General features: G+C 49.7%; 1 protein-coding gene across 3 annotated transcripts in view; it reads right to left on the reverse strand.

Moving 5' to 3' along the window:
- ZDHHC9 (zinc finger DHHC-type palmitoyltransferase 9) overlaps positions 1 to 4159 on the reverse strand; it is a 37740-nt gene extending 33581 nt beyond the window's left edge. The window contains exons 1-3 of one of the 3 annotated variants that reach the window (XM_038415448.2): positions 4011 to 4136; positions 3265 to 3413; positions 1053 to 1318 (exon numbers count right to left, since the gene is read on the reverse strand). In XM_038415448.2, coding sequence (XP_038271376.1) covers positions 1053 to 1219 — 167 coding nt within the window. In that variant the 5' untranslated portion in view covers positions 1220 to 1318; positions 3265 to 3413; positions 4011 to 4136. Of the gene's footprint in view, positions 1 to 1052; positions 1319 to 3264; positions 3414 to 4010 lie in introns of those variants that run through there. The other 2 variants (XM_043491815.1, XM_038415452.1) reach the window with 2 other exon arrangements.
- Between the last annotated feature and the right edge of the window lie 15569 nt (positions 4160 to 19728).

Raw genomic sequence — 19728 nt, forward strand, 5'->3', positions numbered from 1 at the left:
GCCTGGGTTACCAAAGCGGCAATTTTGTTTGCCAAACACCATACACCATCTGCAGCAAACAAGCAGGTTTTAGAAGTGGCAATGTTAGTTTAGTTTGCAGAAAATGGTCTCAAGAGAGGTCCCCTTCCTCTGCTTTCTAATGCATGCACTGGCCCATCAGCTCAGAGACATCTGGAAAACCCATCATGTTACCCAGAGTATCATTCAGGACAATCAGATACCTGCCAGCATCACAAATGCCCTGAAGGAGGCAAGGCTCAGCAGAGCTGGTCCCCCAGAAAGCAGCTGTAAATAAGCCCTCAAGACATGGCAGAGTTGTAACAATCTTGAGACAGTCACAAGCCATTCACAAACTGAGTCCTCTTTCATTAAGTCTCTTTCCCCTGATACAGGCCACACAAGATCAACTAACTTTCACTCCATTCACAGTAACCGTGACACAGTACGCCACACTGGCCAAAGAGGTGGCACCTCCAGCAACCTTCTTCACACCAGACCAGAGTGCCAGTCCATTCCCAACTTGGGAGAGAAGGGAGAAATGCAATGACAACAAATTAAGGCCATGTCTACACATGAAAGTTACACTGGTTTAACCAAGAGAAATTTTTAAACCAGCAAAACTTTTGTGCCTATACGAATCATTAGAGGAGTAGCACAGTAATACAGTGTCATGCAAGACCAAAGACACTACCCTGATGAGCCCAAAACCTCACATACTTACTGGCTCTATCTTTCCAATGAATGGTCTCGCGTCACAAGTTGAGACTCCCCAAGAGATTTCTAGCTTCCAGAAAGGATTGAGCGGAACCCAGCAGGTTCCCTGCAAAAACTGGATTTTAATCTGGTGAGCTACACCAAAGATCCCAATATACTAGCTAGCCCTAATAAGAACCTGAGACTGGCAGGAAATTCCTTCTTTCCTTAACCCAAATCCCAACCCACATGCCCCCAGGATGGGGGGCAAATTCCTTCCCTCACCCTCAAGTTATGGCAATTAGTTCAGCCCCATAAACCCCACCAAAAGCAGTGATCTCAGCCCACCACGAACTCACTCAAAAGCAAAGAAGAGGGCACAGGTGCCAAGAATTAAGAAGAGTGTCAGGTAGAAGATGCCCTTCTGGCGGGCCATCATGATACGACCATCGCAACAGAAGGTGTTCCTGCCTGGCAGCTTCTCCCATTTCCGCATCGCTTTCTTCCTCACCACCATCACCGACATGACTGCTCCTTCAGAGGGCGTAGCGCAACCAAGTGAAGTCCAGCTTCTGCTCCACCCTCATCGAAAAACACGGCATCATCAAGAGTCCAGCCACGGCCACTAAAGAGATCAGAGACAAGGACATTATCATGGGCTTGGATGCTTTGCAGCAGTGCCCTCCAACAGCTCATGGATCAAGGGAGCTGCCCAATTTACAATTAGAGGCACAACATTCTTCCCACCACCTCAAATCCAGCTCCTCCACACACAACCAGCTCTCACAGCTTAAGTCATTCTAAGCAGGATATCTGCAGCTAACAGGAGTTGTCAGCCTTGCCTAATAGGGAGAGGACAGCCTTTGTAGCTCTGGAGTTCCGCCTTTATATCCACCCTCATGAGGTCATGGCACACAGCATATCTTTGTAGAGAAATTTTAATATCTTGCACTTTGTCTAGGTACTTATATTGCCCCTTCACTAGAATACACATGTCACACAAACATTAGTGAAGTTATATCCAACATCCCTGGGAGGTGATTATCCCCATTTTGCAAACAGGGGACTGAGTCACAGACTAATTAAGAGACTTGCCCATGGCCATGTAGGAAGTTTGTGACAGAGCCAGGAATAGAACCCAGGTCTCCTGAGTCCAAGTCCCATGCCCCTAAACATCAAACCATCCCTTCTCTCTCTTCCCTCTTTCAGACATGGAACTCACATTACTTAACAAAGGTCATACATATAGTTAGGCAGTTACAGATGCAGGATAAGAACCCAGGTCTCCTGACTCCCACCTTCTGGACCCTTGACAGCAGACCACAGTACTTACACTTTACACTCTGGGATGGGGTTTCCTGGTAACATGGGTCCATTATGGCCCCTCTAAGATGACTCAGACCCTGTATCCCCATGCAACATGTTAGACCTAAATTATGTGTTAGAAACCCTAGATTCATGCAGCAAAGACCCTCCCCAAGTTCTCTTCCCATCACAACTATCCTCCTCAACTGCTAAAGATGCAGGGTGCATAGAGGGAATAAAGACAGGCATGAGCCCCAAAGCTAAAGCTACTTTAGTCACTAAGATTTACACAGTAAACTCATAAGGGGTGGAACTGTGGGATTTTCTTTGGTCTATCCATTCTTCCCTCATCTACTGCTTTTCTAATTCTCTGCCAACTACAGCACCCCTGCCACTGCAGACCTCCTGAAGTTTGCAGGAGAGGAGACTCACATCCAACCACCTTAGAAACATGGCCCCTTGATTTGCAGGGCAGACTGGCATTGCACCCTGGACACTCTGGGGCAGATTCATACAAATGTAGAACTGAGGTTTCTAGTTAATTCAATATAAAAATACAATCAGTATAGTATCCTCCTCCTGTTTCATAAATATATAGTACTATTTTGCATCACCACTAAGTTTTTAGTTTGCAGCATTATTTTGATATTACCAATAAAAACTGCTTTGTAAAACATGTTTGGGGATGCCTTTAGTATGTGGGAGGAGATGCAGCCCTTCATTCCCTGCCTCTTGTGAAAAAGGTCTGAAAGGAGCAACTCTGAGGGGTTGGAATTGCTAGTTTCTCATCTCAATAATAAGCTGTTTCAGCACTAGACTCCTCCCTACCCAAATATCTTTCACTGCAGCAGACAATCTCGCTAAGTACATTAAGTGCAGAGAAATAGTTAACAATGTTTACATTTAAGCTGCGATCACTAGATTTCAGGTCCATCCCCCCCCAGATAAAGGAAGGGAGCACTTCACACCTCTCCTATAGCATCAGAATAACTGTGGGCTGAGGCAGATGTCACTCGCTCATCTTGGGTGGAGAATCTGTTTTTAAATGAAAGCTAAAGATACAGAGCACAATTATGTAGCTACATTACACATGGACTCTGACGTGTGCAAATCCAGGATCTGCACAAAGCTCCTTTAGCAGAGAAAGGGAATAAACAAAAACAGCAAAACAAAAACCACAGATTTGGTGGGTGAGACAACAGAGATAGGAGCTAATGAAGAGTGGAGAAGAATGTTATCCCCTGCTCACAAGGAGAGACAACCCACCATCCCACAGGGATCTCTGGACTTTTCTTCTGCACAGCCAGACAGGGCAGTACAGAGGCATCTATAGATACGGCATGCCAGGCGAGCTGGATCCAAAGGAGAGCAGGGAGAGTGGCAGCACACACCTCGGCCTCCGCAGAGCCCTTCACCTGAGGAAAGGAGCACAATGGGTGGGGAGTGGGGGTGGGAGCTAAATACCTTCTCCACTGGAAGGGGGAACTTCAGGCCTCACAATAATGGCCTTTAAGCCCAGAGCCAAGGAGTCCAGGGACTGGGACTCTGCTGCTCCCCGGGCGAGGCTGCTCCGTCTAAGGAGACAAATCGGCACCCGCAGACCCAGCCACACCCAACTGGGTACACTTGGCTATGACCCCACGCCTCTCCCCTCCCCCCCCGAGCCAAGACCCCCCCCCCACGCCTCTCCCCTCCCCCCCCGAGCCAAGACCCCCCCCCACGCCTCTCCCCTCCCCCCCCGAGCCAAGACCCCCCCGACTCTGCTTCCCCCCGAGTCGTGACCCCCCACAACTTTCCCCTCCCCCAACCCAATACACCCCCCCACGCCTCTCCCTCTCCCCCCGGAGCCGTGACACTCCCCCCCCCCGCGACTCCACTCCTCCCCCGAGCCGTGACGCCCCCCGCTTCTCCCCTACTCCGCTCCCCCCGAGCCGTGACACCTCCCCAGGCGCCAGGAGCCGCCCCACCCCGCTGCCGTCCTTCCGACCCGCTCGGCCCCAGGGTCCCCTCACCTGGCGGCCGGTCACGCTGGCGGCTCCGCAGGCCAGGCCAGGCCGAGCCGGGCCGGGCCGCTCACTCCCTCCGGCGTCCGGACTCGGGAGAGGCCGCCCCGGTGAGGTGGGGCGCGGCAGGGGCTACCATTGGTCCGGCTCGACATGACGTTCCGCCCCCAACCACTGGAACGCATTCCTATTGGCACTCCTATTGTGTCACTCTCACCTCCGCCCCGCTCCCTACATCGCTGGGTCCTAGAGTGAGAAATATCCAGAGACGGGGGTGCGGCCCAGGGACTAGGGAGCCCGTGAGCGCGGCCTAAGGGATGGGGGAGCCCAGGACAGGAGTCCGGGGGTGCGACCTAGGGACTAGGAAATGGGGGGCACGGGCCCAAGGCCCGCAGCCCAGGCGGTACAGCACAGGGATGGGGCCACGGGCCCAGGGGTTCGCGGATGGGGGCCATGGGGCTAGGGGGCATAGGGCCTGGGAGGCAAAGCCTAGGGCATGGGGGGGACAGGACCTGGCAGTGCAGCATAGGGCCTGGGGGTAGGGTGACCAGATGTCCTGATTTTATAGGGACAGTCTCAATACTTGAGGCTTTGTTTTATATAGGCGCCTATTACCCCCCATACCCATCCTGATTTTTCACACTTGCTGTCTGGTTACCCTAGGCCTGGGTATAGGGGCAAGTGGATGGGGGGTAGGAGTCTGGGGGTGGGGCACGGGGTCTAAGGACTGGGGCAGGCCTGGGGGCAGAGATTTTGGTCTGCATCTTCAAGGTGCCCAAGAGCCTGGGCCCAAGTTACCTAGCAGGCCCCCAAAGCTCTAGGCTGAGCACCATGCCAAGCCTCAGGCCTCATGCAGTTCAGAGCCATCAACTCAGGGGTCTGCAGGGAACCCCTGTCTGATAGGCTGCCTTTCCCCATTGCCCTGCCTTTTGAAAACAGACAGCCAATCAGAGCTGTTGCCCAGGCTGACAGACAGTCCATTGCCCCAGCAGTTGTAGCAGGCTGAGCTCCCAGCCCTTTCCGTTTCCTCCTGCTTTCCCCATCCCCATGTCTGAGGGGTGGAGATGCTGCCATTCTGTCCCTTCACTAGAGTGCTCAGGGCCTGCCCACTGAGGCTCCTACACAACCCAGCTCCCCTGGGATGGCTGATGTCCCCATCCTCCCATGTGCCCCTGCCCAATGTGCTGCCCCCTTTCCCACCTCCCTTCCTTTAGGTGTTGCTGCCACCCTACCCCTCATCAAACCCCGATTCCGGTTCTGTCTTACCCTACGAATCTTCTGGTGGAGCCAGTGGGCTCCTTTCTCCCATCCCACTGTCTTCAGCACACGGTGAGATTGGAAAGGCTAAGATACGGACCCCCGCCCTCTGTGGAAAGGACCAAACACCGAGACCACCCTCCTGTATAAGACTGGCATGGGGGCAAGGATTCTACTACCCAGCTGGAGTCATACCCTGGCACCTGTGAAAACTCAGCCATAGGGCCTGAAGCTTGGTGATGGTTACAAAAAGGTTACTGCCAAGCAGTCCTCCCCCAGCACATTCAGGACATCCATCAATAAGCCTGAGTGACACAAACAAAAAAAGAAGGCCCATTTTCCCCTTTCTGCTTCAGAATTGTCCCCAGTGCCACAGACAATTTAATAGATCTGAGCTAGCTTATCCACAGAGCAGACGGAAATAAAAACCTCACTCTGAGCTGTGCTCACTCAACTGCTCACCACTTGGCATAGGTCACTGGTCCAGATTTTTCAGGAAATGAAGTAACCTTTGTTCTCTGCAAGATGAAATATTGCAGTCCATTCTGCTTACAGCTTCCTTGGGAGAAAACTCAGAAGCTGCCACTAGTGCCAAATGTCCATGTAGGGTTAAAGTGAGTGAGATAGCCATGAGCACACAACTCCTGGGCTCTTTCCTCTGGCTTCCCATCTAGTTTCAGGTGCAGTTCCAGGAGCTGATAATTATCTAGAAAGCCCAAAATGGCTTTTTGGGACCTGGCTACCTCGGAGACTGCCTCACTCTCTGAGCATTAATTCCACTCAGCTCATAGATTTTAAGGCCAGAAGGAACCATCATGATCATCGAGTCTGACCTCCTGCAAAGAACGTCACCCAGCCACTCTCAAAATAAACCCCAATCCCTGGCTGAGTTACTCTGAAGTCCTCAAATCATGATTTAAAGACTTCAAGTTACAGAGAATCCACCATTTACTCTAGTTCAAACCAGCAAGTGACCCCTACCCATGTTGCAGAGGAAGACACAAACCCCAGGGTCTCTGCCAATCTGACCTGGGAGAAAATTCCTTCATGACCCCAAATATAGCAATCAGTTAGACCCTGAGCATGTGGGCAAGACCCTGCAGCCAGCCTCCTGGGAAAGAATTATTTGTAGTAACTGCAGCTGTTGGAGATCTTTGCCGCTAGCTGTTGCAGATCGGCTACACACCATTGTAGGCAGTCTAGTCATACCAATCCCTCCATAAACTTATCATGCTCAGTCCTGAAGCCAATTATGGTTTTTGTCCCCACTGCTTTCCAGCTGCAGCGCTCTTGACGTCTGTGCCCCAGCTAGATGTTATGGGGTGGGCAGCAGAGCATTCTTTGTGGCAGCTCCTCAAGCGTGGGATTCATTTGCCTTTCTGATCTGCTAGGATCCACTTTGGCAGATTTTTCAAATGTGAGGAGAAGTATTTGTTCCCTCTGACATTGTCATAAATTCAGTCTGTACCGACAATGTCCCTACCTTCGGGCTAGGAGGAGGTTAACTTCAGGGTGGGGGGAATGGTAAGTTTTGGGGTAGGGTTAGCAATAGCTGATAGGGGACATGGGTGAGAGCTAGTTTAGGAAATTAGAATCAGGTTAAGGAGTATGGTGAAGGGGAGTGTCGGGGTACTGTCAGGGATAGAGTTATAGGATAGAGTTAGATTAAATTTAGGGTTAGATTTAAGCTTAGGGCAAGGTGTAATGACAGGATGAGAGTTAGGCTACTGTTTAGGGTTAGCATCAAGGGTAGCATCTAGTGAGGATTAGAATTAACATCAATATTTAGGGTTAGGGCAATTGGCGAGGCAAGAGGCAATAGGTGGACCATGGGCTGCTGTACAGAGCTTCTGGACTAGCTCAGGAGAGAGCGCCTGGGCTCAGGACTAACCCAAATTAACTTTGCCGTAAGTTCCTGCTTTCTGTGCTAACAAAGAATTTTCTACACTGCGTTCCAAACAACTCATAAACCCTTTTGTTTTTACAATGCTGGCTGAGAGTCGCTGCTGACTGAGGAAGGGGGGGTGCATTGCTCCCTTTGGGGGTGTGCAAGGCTTTCCCAGATATCCTATTCAGATGGATTCAATGCAGGGAGCTCCCAGCGTAAAACGGGTGCTGAAGGCTCTGAAGTTGTTCCCAGGAGGTGTTGAAGTCAAAGAGACTTGTCCCACTGAGAGTGAACCCTGAGGGGGTTGTCACGCTGAAGAAGTTCCTGCCAGGGATTACCTCTATGCCAGCTTCACTGTTGGCTATGCTGTCAATGATGTATTGTGATCAGTGGAATTGCTGTTGGAGGGCTAGGATTCCTTGGAAGGACTGTTAATCGAGCGGCACCCATGGAACAGGGAACATGGGGAGTTAGGCTGGGAGCAGCTCAGTCACATGGACAGATCAGTGCATTGGCACTTATTCCTTGTGTACTTCCCCATTATCCTCAGAAGCAAAGTGATTCTGGAATGGCTTCCTGTTCCTTGTCCTTTTCTTTCACTTTCAATCCAATTGCTGCTTAAATCGCTGAAACTTACACTGTTTGTTACACATGGTAACTTCTGCTCACTGTTTGCCATTCCTTATACTTGTCCATATTGTAACTCAAACTCCATTTTAAAATGCTCATTCCATTTTGTAAACCCTGCTGCAACCTTCATTTTGCAAAACCCTGATGTAATCTTATTAGTATATTTTAGATGTGTGAATGAGGAGGTATGGATGGATGATGGAATCAACCTCCAGTCCCAGCCTGTCCTGATGAAATAAAGTGTAAACGCCAACAGCTGAAGATGCAGACAACAGCCCTGACAAAGTAAAAGGAGTCCACCCTCAAAAGAAAAGAACAAAAGTACAATTGAAGAAACATCAAAGTCAGGTCCTAGGCTGAAAGTCATGTCTGCAATTCACGGGTGATCAATCACACTGAACACAGAGGCAGCGTGACACAGCAAGACCTATGGACTCTGGATTCAAACTAAAGCCTACAAAAAGGATGGATTAGATGGAAGACTTTGGAGGGTAACATTCTGCTGCCAACATGGAAGGGCATTGGTGCATGCCCAACAGAGACCCAGCTCTTCTTTGTGTCCGGCTTTTTTGGGCAGTTAGCTGCCACAAGCTATTAGTTATTGCTCATAAATTAAATTGTGTTATAATAAACGTGACATCTTGTCTTGTCCCCGAAACGATCCTGTGTGGTTTTGTCTGCATAACAGTTGCTGGCACATGATGGCATATATCACATTAGTAGATGTGCAGGTGAATGAGTCCCTGATGGTGTGGCTGTTGTGGTTGGGTCCTATGATGGTGTCGCTAGAATAGATATGGGGACTGAGTAGGCAACAAGGTTTGTAACAGGGATTGGTTTCTGAGTTAGTGTTTCTGTGGTGTGGTGTGTAGTTGCTGGTGAGTATTTGCTTCAGGTTGGGAGGGTGTCTGTAAGCGAGGACTGGCCTGCCTCCCAAGATCTGTGAGAGTGAGGGATCATTTTCCAGGATAGGTTGTAGATCGTTGATGATGTGCTGGAGAGGTTTTAGCTGGGGGCTGTACGTGATGGCCAGTGGTGTTCTGTTATTTTCCTTGTTGGGCCTATCCTGTAGTAGGTGACTTCTGGGTACCCGTCTCACTCTGTCAATCTGTTTCCTCACTTCCCCAGGTGGCTATTGTAGTTTTAAGAATGCTTGATAAAGATCTTGTAGGTGTTTATCTCTGTCTGAGGGATTGGAGCAAATGCAGTTGTATCTCAGGGCTTGGCTGTAGACAATGGATCATGTGATGTGTCCTGGATGGAAGCTGGAGGCATGTAGGCAAGTATAGCAGTCAGTAGGTTTCCGGTATAGGGTGGTGCTTATGTGACCATCACTTATTTGCATTGTCGTGTCCAGGAAGTGGATCTCTTATGCGGACTAGTCCAGGCTGAGGTTGATGGTGGGATGGAAATTGTTGAAATCCAGGTAGAATTCTTCAAGGGCCTCCTTCCCATGGGTCCATATAATGAAGATGTCATCAATGTAGCGCAAGTAGAGGAGGGGTACTAGGGGACAAGAGCTGAGGAAGCGTTGTTCTAAGTCAGCCATAAAAATGTTGACATACTGTGGGGCCATGTGGGTACCCACAGAAGTGCCACTGACTTGAAGCTATAAATTGTCCCCAAATCTGAAATGGTTGTGGGTGTGGACAAAGTCACAAAGCTCAGCCACCAGGTATGCTGTTGCCTCATCAGGGACACTGTTCTTGACAGCTTGTCAAGATTGTGTGGTATCCAATGCAAAGTTTTTCATTTTGGGTGTCTTCGGAAGGCTCATGATGGACTGAATATGGTTGTTATAGTGATGTTATAGTAATTGTTACAGTAATGTTACAGTAAGGTTATAATTTCATGTATATAGTTATGAGGCTGAAAATGTATCCTCATGGCTTAAAGCAAGCTCATGCAAAAACTCTCCAAGAACAGAGGGGCAGTTCACACCTCCTCAGGGCATGGATGGGACAAACCCAGCTCAGCCTCACAGGAACAATGGACACTGGCTTAGGCAGCAACAAAAGAATCTGTTAGACCCTCAAGGGAGTAACTCCCTTCCTTTGGGCAGTTTGGGACTGCGATGAGGTAATGCTCACCTGACTCTGAAGAGGTGGGGCAAAGCCAAGAGGAAAGAGAGGACATGATAAAAGGGAGAGACATTTTGCCATGCTCTCTCTCTTCCACCTACATCTACAGACACCACCATCACCAAGCGACTGAAATGCTGATCAAAGGGGAGAGCCTGACTGAAAAGCCAGCCTGTGGTGAGAAGCATCTAAGTTTTTAAGGACATTGAAAGTGTTAAGATCATCTTAGAATGTGTTTTGCTTTTATTTCATTTGACCAAATCTGACTTGTGCTTTGACTTATAATCACAAATATCTACCTTTATAGTTAATAAATCTGTTTGTTTATTCTACCTGAAGCAGTGCGTTTGGTTTGCAGTGTGTCAGAGGCTCCCCTTGGGAGAACAAGCCTGGTACATATCAATTTCTTTGTTAAACTGATGAACTTATATAAGCTTACAGAGTCCAGCGGGCACAACCGGACAATGCAAGACGGAGGTTCCTAGGGTTGTGTCTGGGACCAGAGATATTGGATAGTGTCATTTGCTTGCAGGTAGCTGGGAGCAGCTTGAGAAGCAGGCGGCAGCTTCGCATTCAGGCCCAGGAAGGCGGAGGTGAGCTGGGGCGGGGAGCGGTTCCCCTGCGCACCCCCCAGGTTACCTGCTGCGGCATGGGCAGCCCTCCTCACACCCCCCGCGCCCGCCCCAGCTCACCTCCGCTCCGCCTCCCTGGGCCTGAGTGTGAAGCCACCTCCTGCTTCTCAGCCCCCCTGACTTCCTGCGTGAACAGCTGATTCACAGGAAGCCGGGGGGGGGGCGGAGAAGCAGAGTGGGGCAGTGCATTCAGGGAAGGAGGCAGAGCGGAGGTGAGGTGAGCTGGGGCCAGGCAAAGAGCTGCCAGTGGGTGCTCTGCACCCACCAAATTTTCCCCGGGGATGCTCCAGCCCCAGAGCACCCACGGAGTCAGCACCAAGGCGCTACTTTTGGCCAGTTGTTAAATTTAGAAGCCCTTTTAGAATCGGTTCTAAAAGGGCTTCTAAATTTAACAACCGGTTACAGCGAACCGGTGCAAACCGGCTCCAGCTCACCACTTCCTCCAGTGAGGGAAGAGTTCTCTTCACTAGTGGCTGAAGGATAGATGGTCACCAAGACCAGCCTACAAGCTGCTCTAAATGTGGCAGACACCTCTTCAAGATCAGTGGCTACAGCAGTGGTGAGAAGGGCCTTGTGGCTTCAGGGATCTGGCTTCACATGGTTGAGGACTTGCCCTTTGAAAGGTCAGAATTATTCAGCTCTCACACAGATTAGAATCCTTCAACATATGAAAGGTTTAGAGCCACACTTCCTCCATCTGAGGTCAACCTGTCCAGCTAATGACTGACAATACAACCTTTGACCCCCGGTGCCTAGGGTAGCCCACACTGAAAATGCCAAGGTCAGAGCAGGCTGCAAAAAGGAGAGCAGATTCTCCCCAAATGGGTGGTTAACTCTGTAGTTAGATTCACCAAGCAGTCACAAACTGTGCTTCTGATCCCCCACACTGGTTATCAAGAAGCTGAAAAAAAGAAAGCACACAGGCCCTTTATTGGGAGCCAGAGACTGGAATGCAATCAGCAAATAAGTCTAGTAAAGTGAGAAGTTATTTTAAAACTCTGCTCACTGTACAAAATTGTCTTCTGATCCCCAAAGGGCCAGCCACATTACCAGATCAATACTAGTTTGGATCTTACCCAAAATACCATGCTGCCAGCCAATCCTTTAGTATCTAAATTTCATGGAGTGTTGGCCCCACACTGGCCCATAAGCGGTTAATGGAGATCTAGGGAGGCTGTGCAGGAGGCAGCCAATTAGAGATGGGCTGCAAGGAGCAGCCAATCAGGGCTGGGCTTGCCCATATAAGAAGGGATGCAAAGCAGCTTCAGTTGTTCCCTGGAGTGAGAATTGGCTGCCTTGCAGGAGGAAAAATGCTAGTGGAGAAGGTGCTGGTCTGGGCTGCTGGGAAGTAGATTGAGGGGTTGGAGGGGACACAGCATGTGGCTACCGTCTACAGGGTCCCTGGGCTGGGATGCTGAGTAGTGGGTGGGCCTGTCCCCACTCGCCACTGAGGAAGTGGCTGAACTGTGGACTGCTGTTCCCCCAGAAGGGGGGGAGCACAGACTGTAGCACAGCCAGAGGCTGTGTCCTGAAGAGGTTGCCATGGTCCTTGGGGTGACATGGGTCTAGGAGCAGAGATGATGGTGGATGAGACATGCCCAGAAGAGGGCGCAGAGCTAATTTCCAAGAGAGCCAGCAGGAGATGCCACAGTGGTGAGTTGCACCCTGTCACACCAATTAAAAGGTTTATTAGAAAAGAATAGAATAAGAGTAGTTCAATGGTCAAAGCAATCAGATACATACATATGACTTTAGAGTCCATATATCAGGTTCTTAATAGCATTGGAGAGTTTGCTGGCTTGGAAAGTCCCTCTAGAACACTTCTAAAGCTTGGATGGGTCTAAGTCCTTTCTTCAAAGCTTCTGTTTGCAAAAAAGTTCCTCCAGAGGTGAGAAACAGGATTGAAGATGACAAAATGGAGAAGATGCAGCTGCCTTTTTATATCCTTTGCCCCACACACAAGCTCACAGCACATTGGCATGGAAAAACTCTTTGAGTCCCCTATCCACAGGCATGTCCCTACATGTCCTGCTGACTCCTAGGCATAGCCATTGGCTTCCCTCAGTGAGGTCATTGTACAGCTAATTGGCATCAGCACTATCTAGCCGGTTTGATGACCCATCAAGGGCAATCTGTCTTGGGGTGCCACATAGAAACACAGTACAGATGTGATAAATGAAGGGGTGGAGGGGTAGCTCCCTTTTATGGACACCCAGCCAGTCAGTTAACTATAGATCCCTCTTGGTAGCTGTTCTCTACTTGCTTTATCTGTAAGGGTTAACAAGCCCACAGGTAAAAGGAAGGGAGTGGGCACCTGACCAAAAGAGCCAATAGGAGGGCTAGAACTTTTTAAAATTCAGGAAAAAACTTTCCCTTTATCTGTCTGTTGTTCTCCAGAGAGAGAGGACAGAGCAGAGACATGGCTGAAACTATGCTGTAAAAAGCTGTAAACCAGGTATGGAAGTCACCAGATCATACCTAGAACCACTCAATTTGAAACCCCAAATATGTAAATAGATCAGAAAATGTCTAGAAAGATGCAATTAGGTTTCTCTTATTTCTGTAAGGCTTGTGGACTCCTCTGTGCTAACCCCCAAATGCTTTTGTTTTGCTTGCAACCTTTAAGCTGGACCTCAAGAAAGTTATTTTGATGCTTAATCCTTATAAGTGGTTCTTTTAAGATCTAGCAAAAAGCCTAAATTCCAGTATTTTCTTTCTTTCTTGTTTTTAATAAAATTTACCTTTTTTAAGAACGGGATTGGGGTTTTTGTGTCCTACGAGGTTTGTGCATATGTTTAATTAGCTGGTGGCAACAGATTTCCTTTGTTTTCTTTCTCAGTTTTTCCCCATGGGTGGGTGAAAGGGCTTGAGGTTACCCCATAGGAAGGAATTCCCAAGGGCTCTTTTCTGGGCCCTCAAAAGGGGGGGGGGGTTTGCACTTGGGTGGTGGCAGCATCTACCCATCCAAGGTCAGAGAAAAGCTGTAACCTTGGGAGTTTAATACCAGCGTGGAGTGGCCAGTTTTAATTTTTAGAATCCTTGCGGGCCTGCACCTTCCGCACTCAAAGTGTCAGAGTAGAGAATCAGCCTTGACATAGTGGCAGTGGTGGAATACCAGAAGGGACAATCCAAGCAGACCCCACACCATCAGGGTCAGCCCAAGGCCCCACCTCATAAGGAGGAGCCCTCCACGCAGCCAGGGAGACCCTAGATGCCGTCTCATTCCACCACCGTACTCTCCAACCACCCACTCACCCCAGCCCACAGTCAGCTGGGTGATGCTTCAAATGTAATGAGCTGCGGCATGTGAAGGCCAACTGCCCCAAGAGCACCAGCCGACTACAACTCATCACCCTGGGGTCCCAACGAAAGCGTTCAGACCCAGATGCCTTGCAAATACCCCCAGAACAAAGGGAAACAGTGAGTATGGGTGGGAGGAAGATTACTGAGTAGAGAGACACTGGAGCACAGGTGTTAGCTATCCAACAATCCCTGGTGGACCCCAAATTCATCGACCCAGAGGCCCAAGTGACAGCCTACAGTCAAGTTACCTGTCCAGTACAAGGGCTGGTCAGGAATATGGACTTTTGCAGTCTGACAATTATCCCATTCCCATGCTGCTGGGAGAAGACTTAGCCAGTCATGTGAGGCTAACAAAATGGGTGGGGATAGTCACCTGCAGTCAGGCTAAACAGGCTTCCACACCTAACTCCATTCCTAAGCCTTCTACAGGAACCCAGCCAGAACCAGCCCAAGGATCAGAACTGGCGGAGCAGTCAGCACCAGAGCCCATGCTTGCAACCCCATCAGAGTCAGGGGAGCCAGCACCAAAGGGTGCCACAGAACCTGCACCTGCAGCAGCAGTTAAACAGACACAAGAAGCTCAACCAGAGCCTGAAATGCAACCTAGTGCACCAGCAGAAAGCAGTTCACAATCGACGGAGACAATCCCATCACCTGCATCGCTTCCAGAGGGACCAAGCCCAAGTCTATAACCCAGCAAGGAACTAATTTCTCCAGCATCAAGGGAGCTTGGATGGCAGCACGGAGTGACCCACCACTTCTCAGCTCTTCCAATAGGTCCAGGTTTGTTGTAGAAGGAGGACTCTTACACAAGGAAACTCTTTCTGGTGGACACAAGGAGGACTGGCATCCTCAGAGATAGTTGGTAGTTCCAACTAAGTATAGGGAAAAGCTCTTGAGCTTAGCCCACGATCACCCTAGTGGCCATGCTGGCGTGAACAGGACCAAAGACCATATGGGGAAGTCATTTTACTGGGAGGGAATGGGCAAGGACGTTTCTACCTATGTCTGGTCTTGTGTGGTGTTCCAGAGGGTGGGAAAGCCCCAAGACGAGGTCAAGGCCCCTCTCCAGCCACTCCTCATCATTGAGATTCCATTTCAGTGTGTAGCTGTGGATATTCTGGGTCCTTTCCTTAAGAAGACACCCAGAGGAAAGCTATACATACTGACCTTCATGAATTTTGCCACCCGATGGCCAGAAGCAGTAGCTCTCAGCAACACCAGGGCTAAAAGCATTGGCAGACATTTTTGCCAGGGTAGATTGGCCCTCAGACATCCTTACAGATTCGGGAGCTAACTTCCTGGCAGGGACCATGAAACATCTTTGGGAAGCTCTTTGAACCACTTGGTTGCAACCCTTTACCACCATCAAACAAATGGCCTAGTGGAGAAGTTTAATGGGGGCCATGATACGTAAATTCGTAAGTATAATAAGTACTCCAATAATTGGGACCTAGTGTTGCAGCAGTTGCTGTTTGCCTACAGGGCTGTACCACATCCCAGTTTAGGATTTTCACCCTTTGAACTCATTTATGGCCACAAAGTTAAGGGGCCATCACAGCTGGTGAAGCAGCAATGGGAGGGGGTTCCATCTTCTCCAGGAACTAACATTTTGGACTTTGTAACCAACCTGCAAAACACCCTCAAGGACTCTCTAGCCCTTGCTCGAGAGAACCTACAGGATGCTCAACAAGAGCAAAAGGCCTAGTATGATAAACGATGAAAGCAGAGGAAGAAAAATTCACTGTCACCCAGAGAGCAATGGAAAGGCAAATGTGTAAGATATCGCTCAGTGATCACATACCGAATGAGGAGATCAGAAGGCGTACAGAGGTGACCGTTGGGGTGCACGCGATGTACGACGCAAAGCAGAGATGGGCGGGTCATGTAGTCTGCAGGTAAGACAATAGGTGGACAACCCACATCAGTGACTGGCTCCCCAGAGACCACAAGCTACCATTGGGCAGACTGAAAACGCGCTGGGCCAATCCCATGACAAAACTCTTTGGCCAGAAATGAAAAGAACGTGCTTGCAACAAAACGGAATGGTGTGGCGTCGACTTGTGTTCGTGGAGGGACAGACAAGGACAATCTGGACAAAGGTATCAATAATATCATAAGTGGTCCCCGTGTTCCATACAGGGCATACAATCATCATGTTATATCAACAGAGTGGGGTGAGATCTTCCCCTTTATGCCAAGAAACAGACTATGGAATTGGTGAATTATGCATCAGTTCTCCCTCTCAGTGGTACACTTATCTAGTCTGCAGAACAGCCTAGCAGACAAACCAAGCATGCACTTCTCTTGAAATCACAAGTGAGAAACAAAAGACTTGGTCCTTTGGGACATCATTACAGATTGGAACCATCCTCATGCAGACCTATTTGCAACATACAACAAGTATCAGGTCTTCTGTTTTTTGGGGGGAGGGGGTTCTGTTTCTGGCACCTTGTGCTCATGGTCGAAGACTTTAATGTACACATACCTACTGGTCCTGCTGATTACATGGCTTGTTCAAGGTCAGGCAGGGATCCACCAAACTGATATTAATAGCACCAGTATGGTCATGGCAGTTCTGGTTCCCCGATATCCTGAACCTGTCAATCTCCCAACCAAAGACATTGCCTCAGATTCCAGACCTGCTTTCACAGAGCGACTGGAAGATCCTTCACCCCCTTCATCTCACGGCTTGGTTGTTGGATGGATTTCAAACTTAGAGGACTCCCACTTCTCTCCTGCCCAAAATATCTTGTTAAACTGTGATGAAAACACTACAAGACAAACTTACTTAGTGAGATTCACATGTTTTCTTCTTGCTGCCTTCAGAAGTCTTTACCTTCACAAAGTACTTGGTACCAGATAGAAATTCTGGAATACTTACTTGGAGTGAAACATCTGGATGAGTCACTTAGCTCAATCAGGTTCCCCTTGTTGTGCTTCTGCACACAACTCTCCGGTGGATGGACATACAGTTGTTTCTCACCCAAGAGTGGTAAAGTTTTTGAAAGATCTAATCAAGGTGTTTTCCACCAGTCCCCAAATGGGACCACAATCTAGTTCTCTACCTGAATGGGCCCACCCTCTGAGCCAGTGGTAACATGTTCATTACTAAATTTGTCTGTGAAAACATTGCTTTCAACATAGCCACAATCGCCTCGGTGACAAGGGTTAGGATGTGATCTGAGAGACTCCTTGTCTGGATATGACATGGTATAAGGCAGGTCTTCCATCAAAGCCTGAATTTCTCTAAGTTTTTACCAAAGATCATTAAAGACTTCCATTTAAGCCAACAGATTCATCTGCCTATATTTTTCCCTAAGCCACCCACTTGTAAAGCGGAAGCTAGGCTCTATAGCAGGGGTGGCCAAACTTTTTGTCCCAAGGGCCACATCTGGGTGAGGAAATTGCATGCAGGGCCATGAATGTAGGGCTGGGGCAGGGGGTTGGGGTGCGGGAGGGAGGGAGTGCAGGGTGTGGAAGAGGGTGCGGTGAGCAGGAAGGGGCTCAGAGCAAGGGTTTGGGGCACAGAAGGGGTACGGAGTGTACGAGGAAGTTCAGGGCAGGGGGTTGGGGTGCAGGAGGGGATGCGGAGTGTGGGAGGGGGCTCAGGGCATGGGGTTGGGATGCAGGAGGGATGCAGCCCGGTGCCGCGTACCTTGAGTAGCTCCGGGGTGGCAGCGGCCCACAGAGGGGCTTTAAGGAGGCTTCCTGCCTGCCCTGGCCCTACACTGCTCCCAGAAGCGGCCGTCACTACGACCCTATGGCCCATGGGTGAAGGGGGGGCAAAGGGCTCCGAACACTGCCCTCATCTGCGGGTACCTCCCCGAAGCTCCCATTGGCTGCGGTTCCCCATTCCCAGCCAATGGGAGCTGCAGGGAGTGGTGCCTGCAGGCGAGGACAGTACATGGAGCCACAGGGACATGGTGCCAGCCACTTCTGGGAGTGGCGCCGGGCTAGGGCAGGCCAGGGAGCCTGCCTTAGCCCCATGGCGCCACGGGGGTGGCAATCCCGTGGGCCAGATCCAAAGTCCCAACAGGCCGAATCCAGCCCGCAGTTTGCCCACCCCTGCTCTATATGTTGAATGTCAGATGGGCTTTAGCATTTTATTTGCAGAGTACAAAATCTTTTAACTCTTCACCTAGACTTATCTGCATGGTGGAGAGAATGAAAGGGAAACCCATCTCATCTCAGAGATTGGACAGCTGACTGGTGGTCAGCTGATGGTTAGTAACTTGCCAGAGTGACCATTCTGCTTCTCTCAGGGCTTGTCTACACTGGCAATTTACAGCGCTGCAACTTTCTCACTCAGGGGTGTCAAAAAACACCCCCCTGAGCGCAGCAAGTCTCAGTGCTGTAACGCACCAGTGTAGACAGTGCACCGGCGCTGGGAGCTAAGCCCCTCATGGAGATGGTTTTATTAGAGTGCTGGGAGAGCTCTGGCCCACAACTGCACCGCGACCGCACGAGCCACGGTAAAGTGCTGCTGTGGCAACACCTTAGCCTTGCCAATGTAGACTAGCCCTCTGAGCTCACACCACCAGAGCTCGGGCAGTCTCACAGCACATCTTTGAGGAATGTTTCTATTATGCACCCATGAAAACCAGCCCTCTGGAGATCTAGTCACACATTTAGGAAGCATTATGCTATCACTGAAGCCTCCAAATCAGATGCTGCTTTCAGGAAGGCAGTGTTACAATCCCTGTTCTCCTAAGACTCTGCTGCTTTGGTCCACGGCTGGGAGCTACTAGAAGTGGAATGGGCATGTGGACGATTACTAAAGGAAAAAAGAAAGTTACTTACCTGTATATTGGTTGGAGTTCTTTGAGATGTGTTGCCCATATTCACATTCCACTACCCACCCTCCATCCCCTCTACCTCAGAGTCCTTTACCACCAGGTTTCTGCAGTGGAAACTGTGGCAGTTGGCCCTGTAAGATGTACAGACATGAAAATATTCCTTGAAATTATATTGTTGACAACGTCTTTCTCTGTCTGTAACCAAATCTACTCACTGCTAGGTGCCCTCTCATGGCTGGGCATGGCCTCACAGATCTCTTGCTGGGCTATAGCCCCCAACCAACAGTCACTCCAGCAGTGTCTGTGCCTGGGAACTCAGCCCTCTGGCCAGGTCATTATCTTTAGCCCATCCCTGCTGGGCTCCCAGCTGTCCCAAATTAAGAGTCCAAAAATGTCATCAACAGAAACAAAAATCCTTCCACCCTCTCTGGGGCTCTTCTTCAACCAACCTTCACCTCCACCTGCTGCCCCCTTGCTGGACTCAATAACCCTTGTGCACCCCCTTCCTGGGGCCAGCAGGGGGCCCCAGTACCACCCTGGACTTCATATTTTGCCCCAGGGCCCTGCACTGCATAGCTAGGGTTGCATTGGCCTCATTAGCACTACAAAAGTAATTTCCCCTCTCTTGATATTCACTCCTTCTTGTTGTTGAGAATATGCCACTTCCACCTTAATTGAATTGGCCTTGTTAGCATTGACCCCCCACTTGGTAAGGCAACTCCCATCTTTTCATGTGCTGTATATATCTACACTGCTTACTGTATTCTTCACTCCATGCATCTGATGAAATAGCTTCTGCCCAAATAAAGTTGTTAGTCTCCAAGGTGCCACAAGGACTCCTCATTGTTTTTCCTTTACCCATATAACCCTGAAGCCAGGTGGAAGCTAATACAGACCCTGCTTGTACCTCTATTGCAGTTTTCCCTGGGCCACTTCCTACCTCACCTTTCCTTCCCTGTGGGCCTCCCAGGCTCTTCCCCATTTTATCAGGGCTTCTTCCAGTCCTCACTCCTTTTTCACTCTCTTCCCTGTCAGCTTCCTGTCCTGCTCTGAGCTTCTGCCTGTAGACTCAGGACCCTGCAGAAGCCTTCTTGCTCCCTGCCTAGTGTGACGAGTTCGGTCACAGAGACCCCTTGG

Source organism: Dermochelys coriacea, chromosome 9, assembly GCF_009764565.3.
Source record: "Dermochelys coriacea isolate rDerCor1 chromosome 9, rDerCor1.pri.v4, whole genome shotgun sequence".
NCBI lineage: Eukaryota > Metazoa > Chordata > Testudines > Dermochelyidae > Dermochelys > Dermochelys coriacea.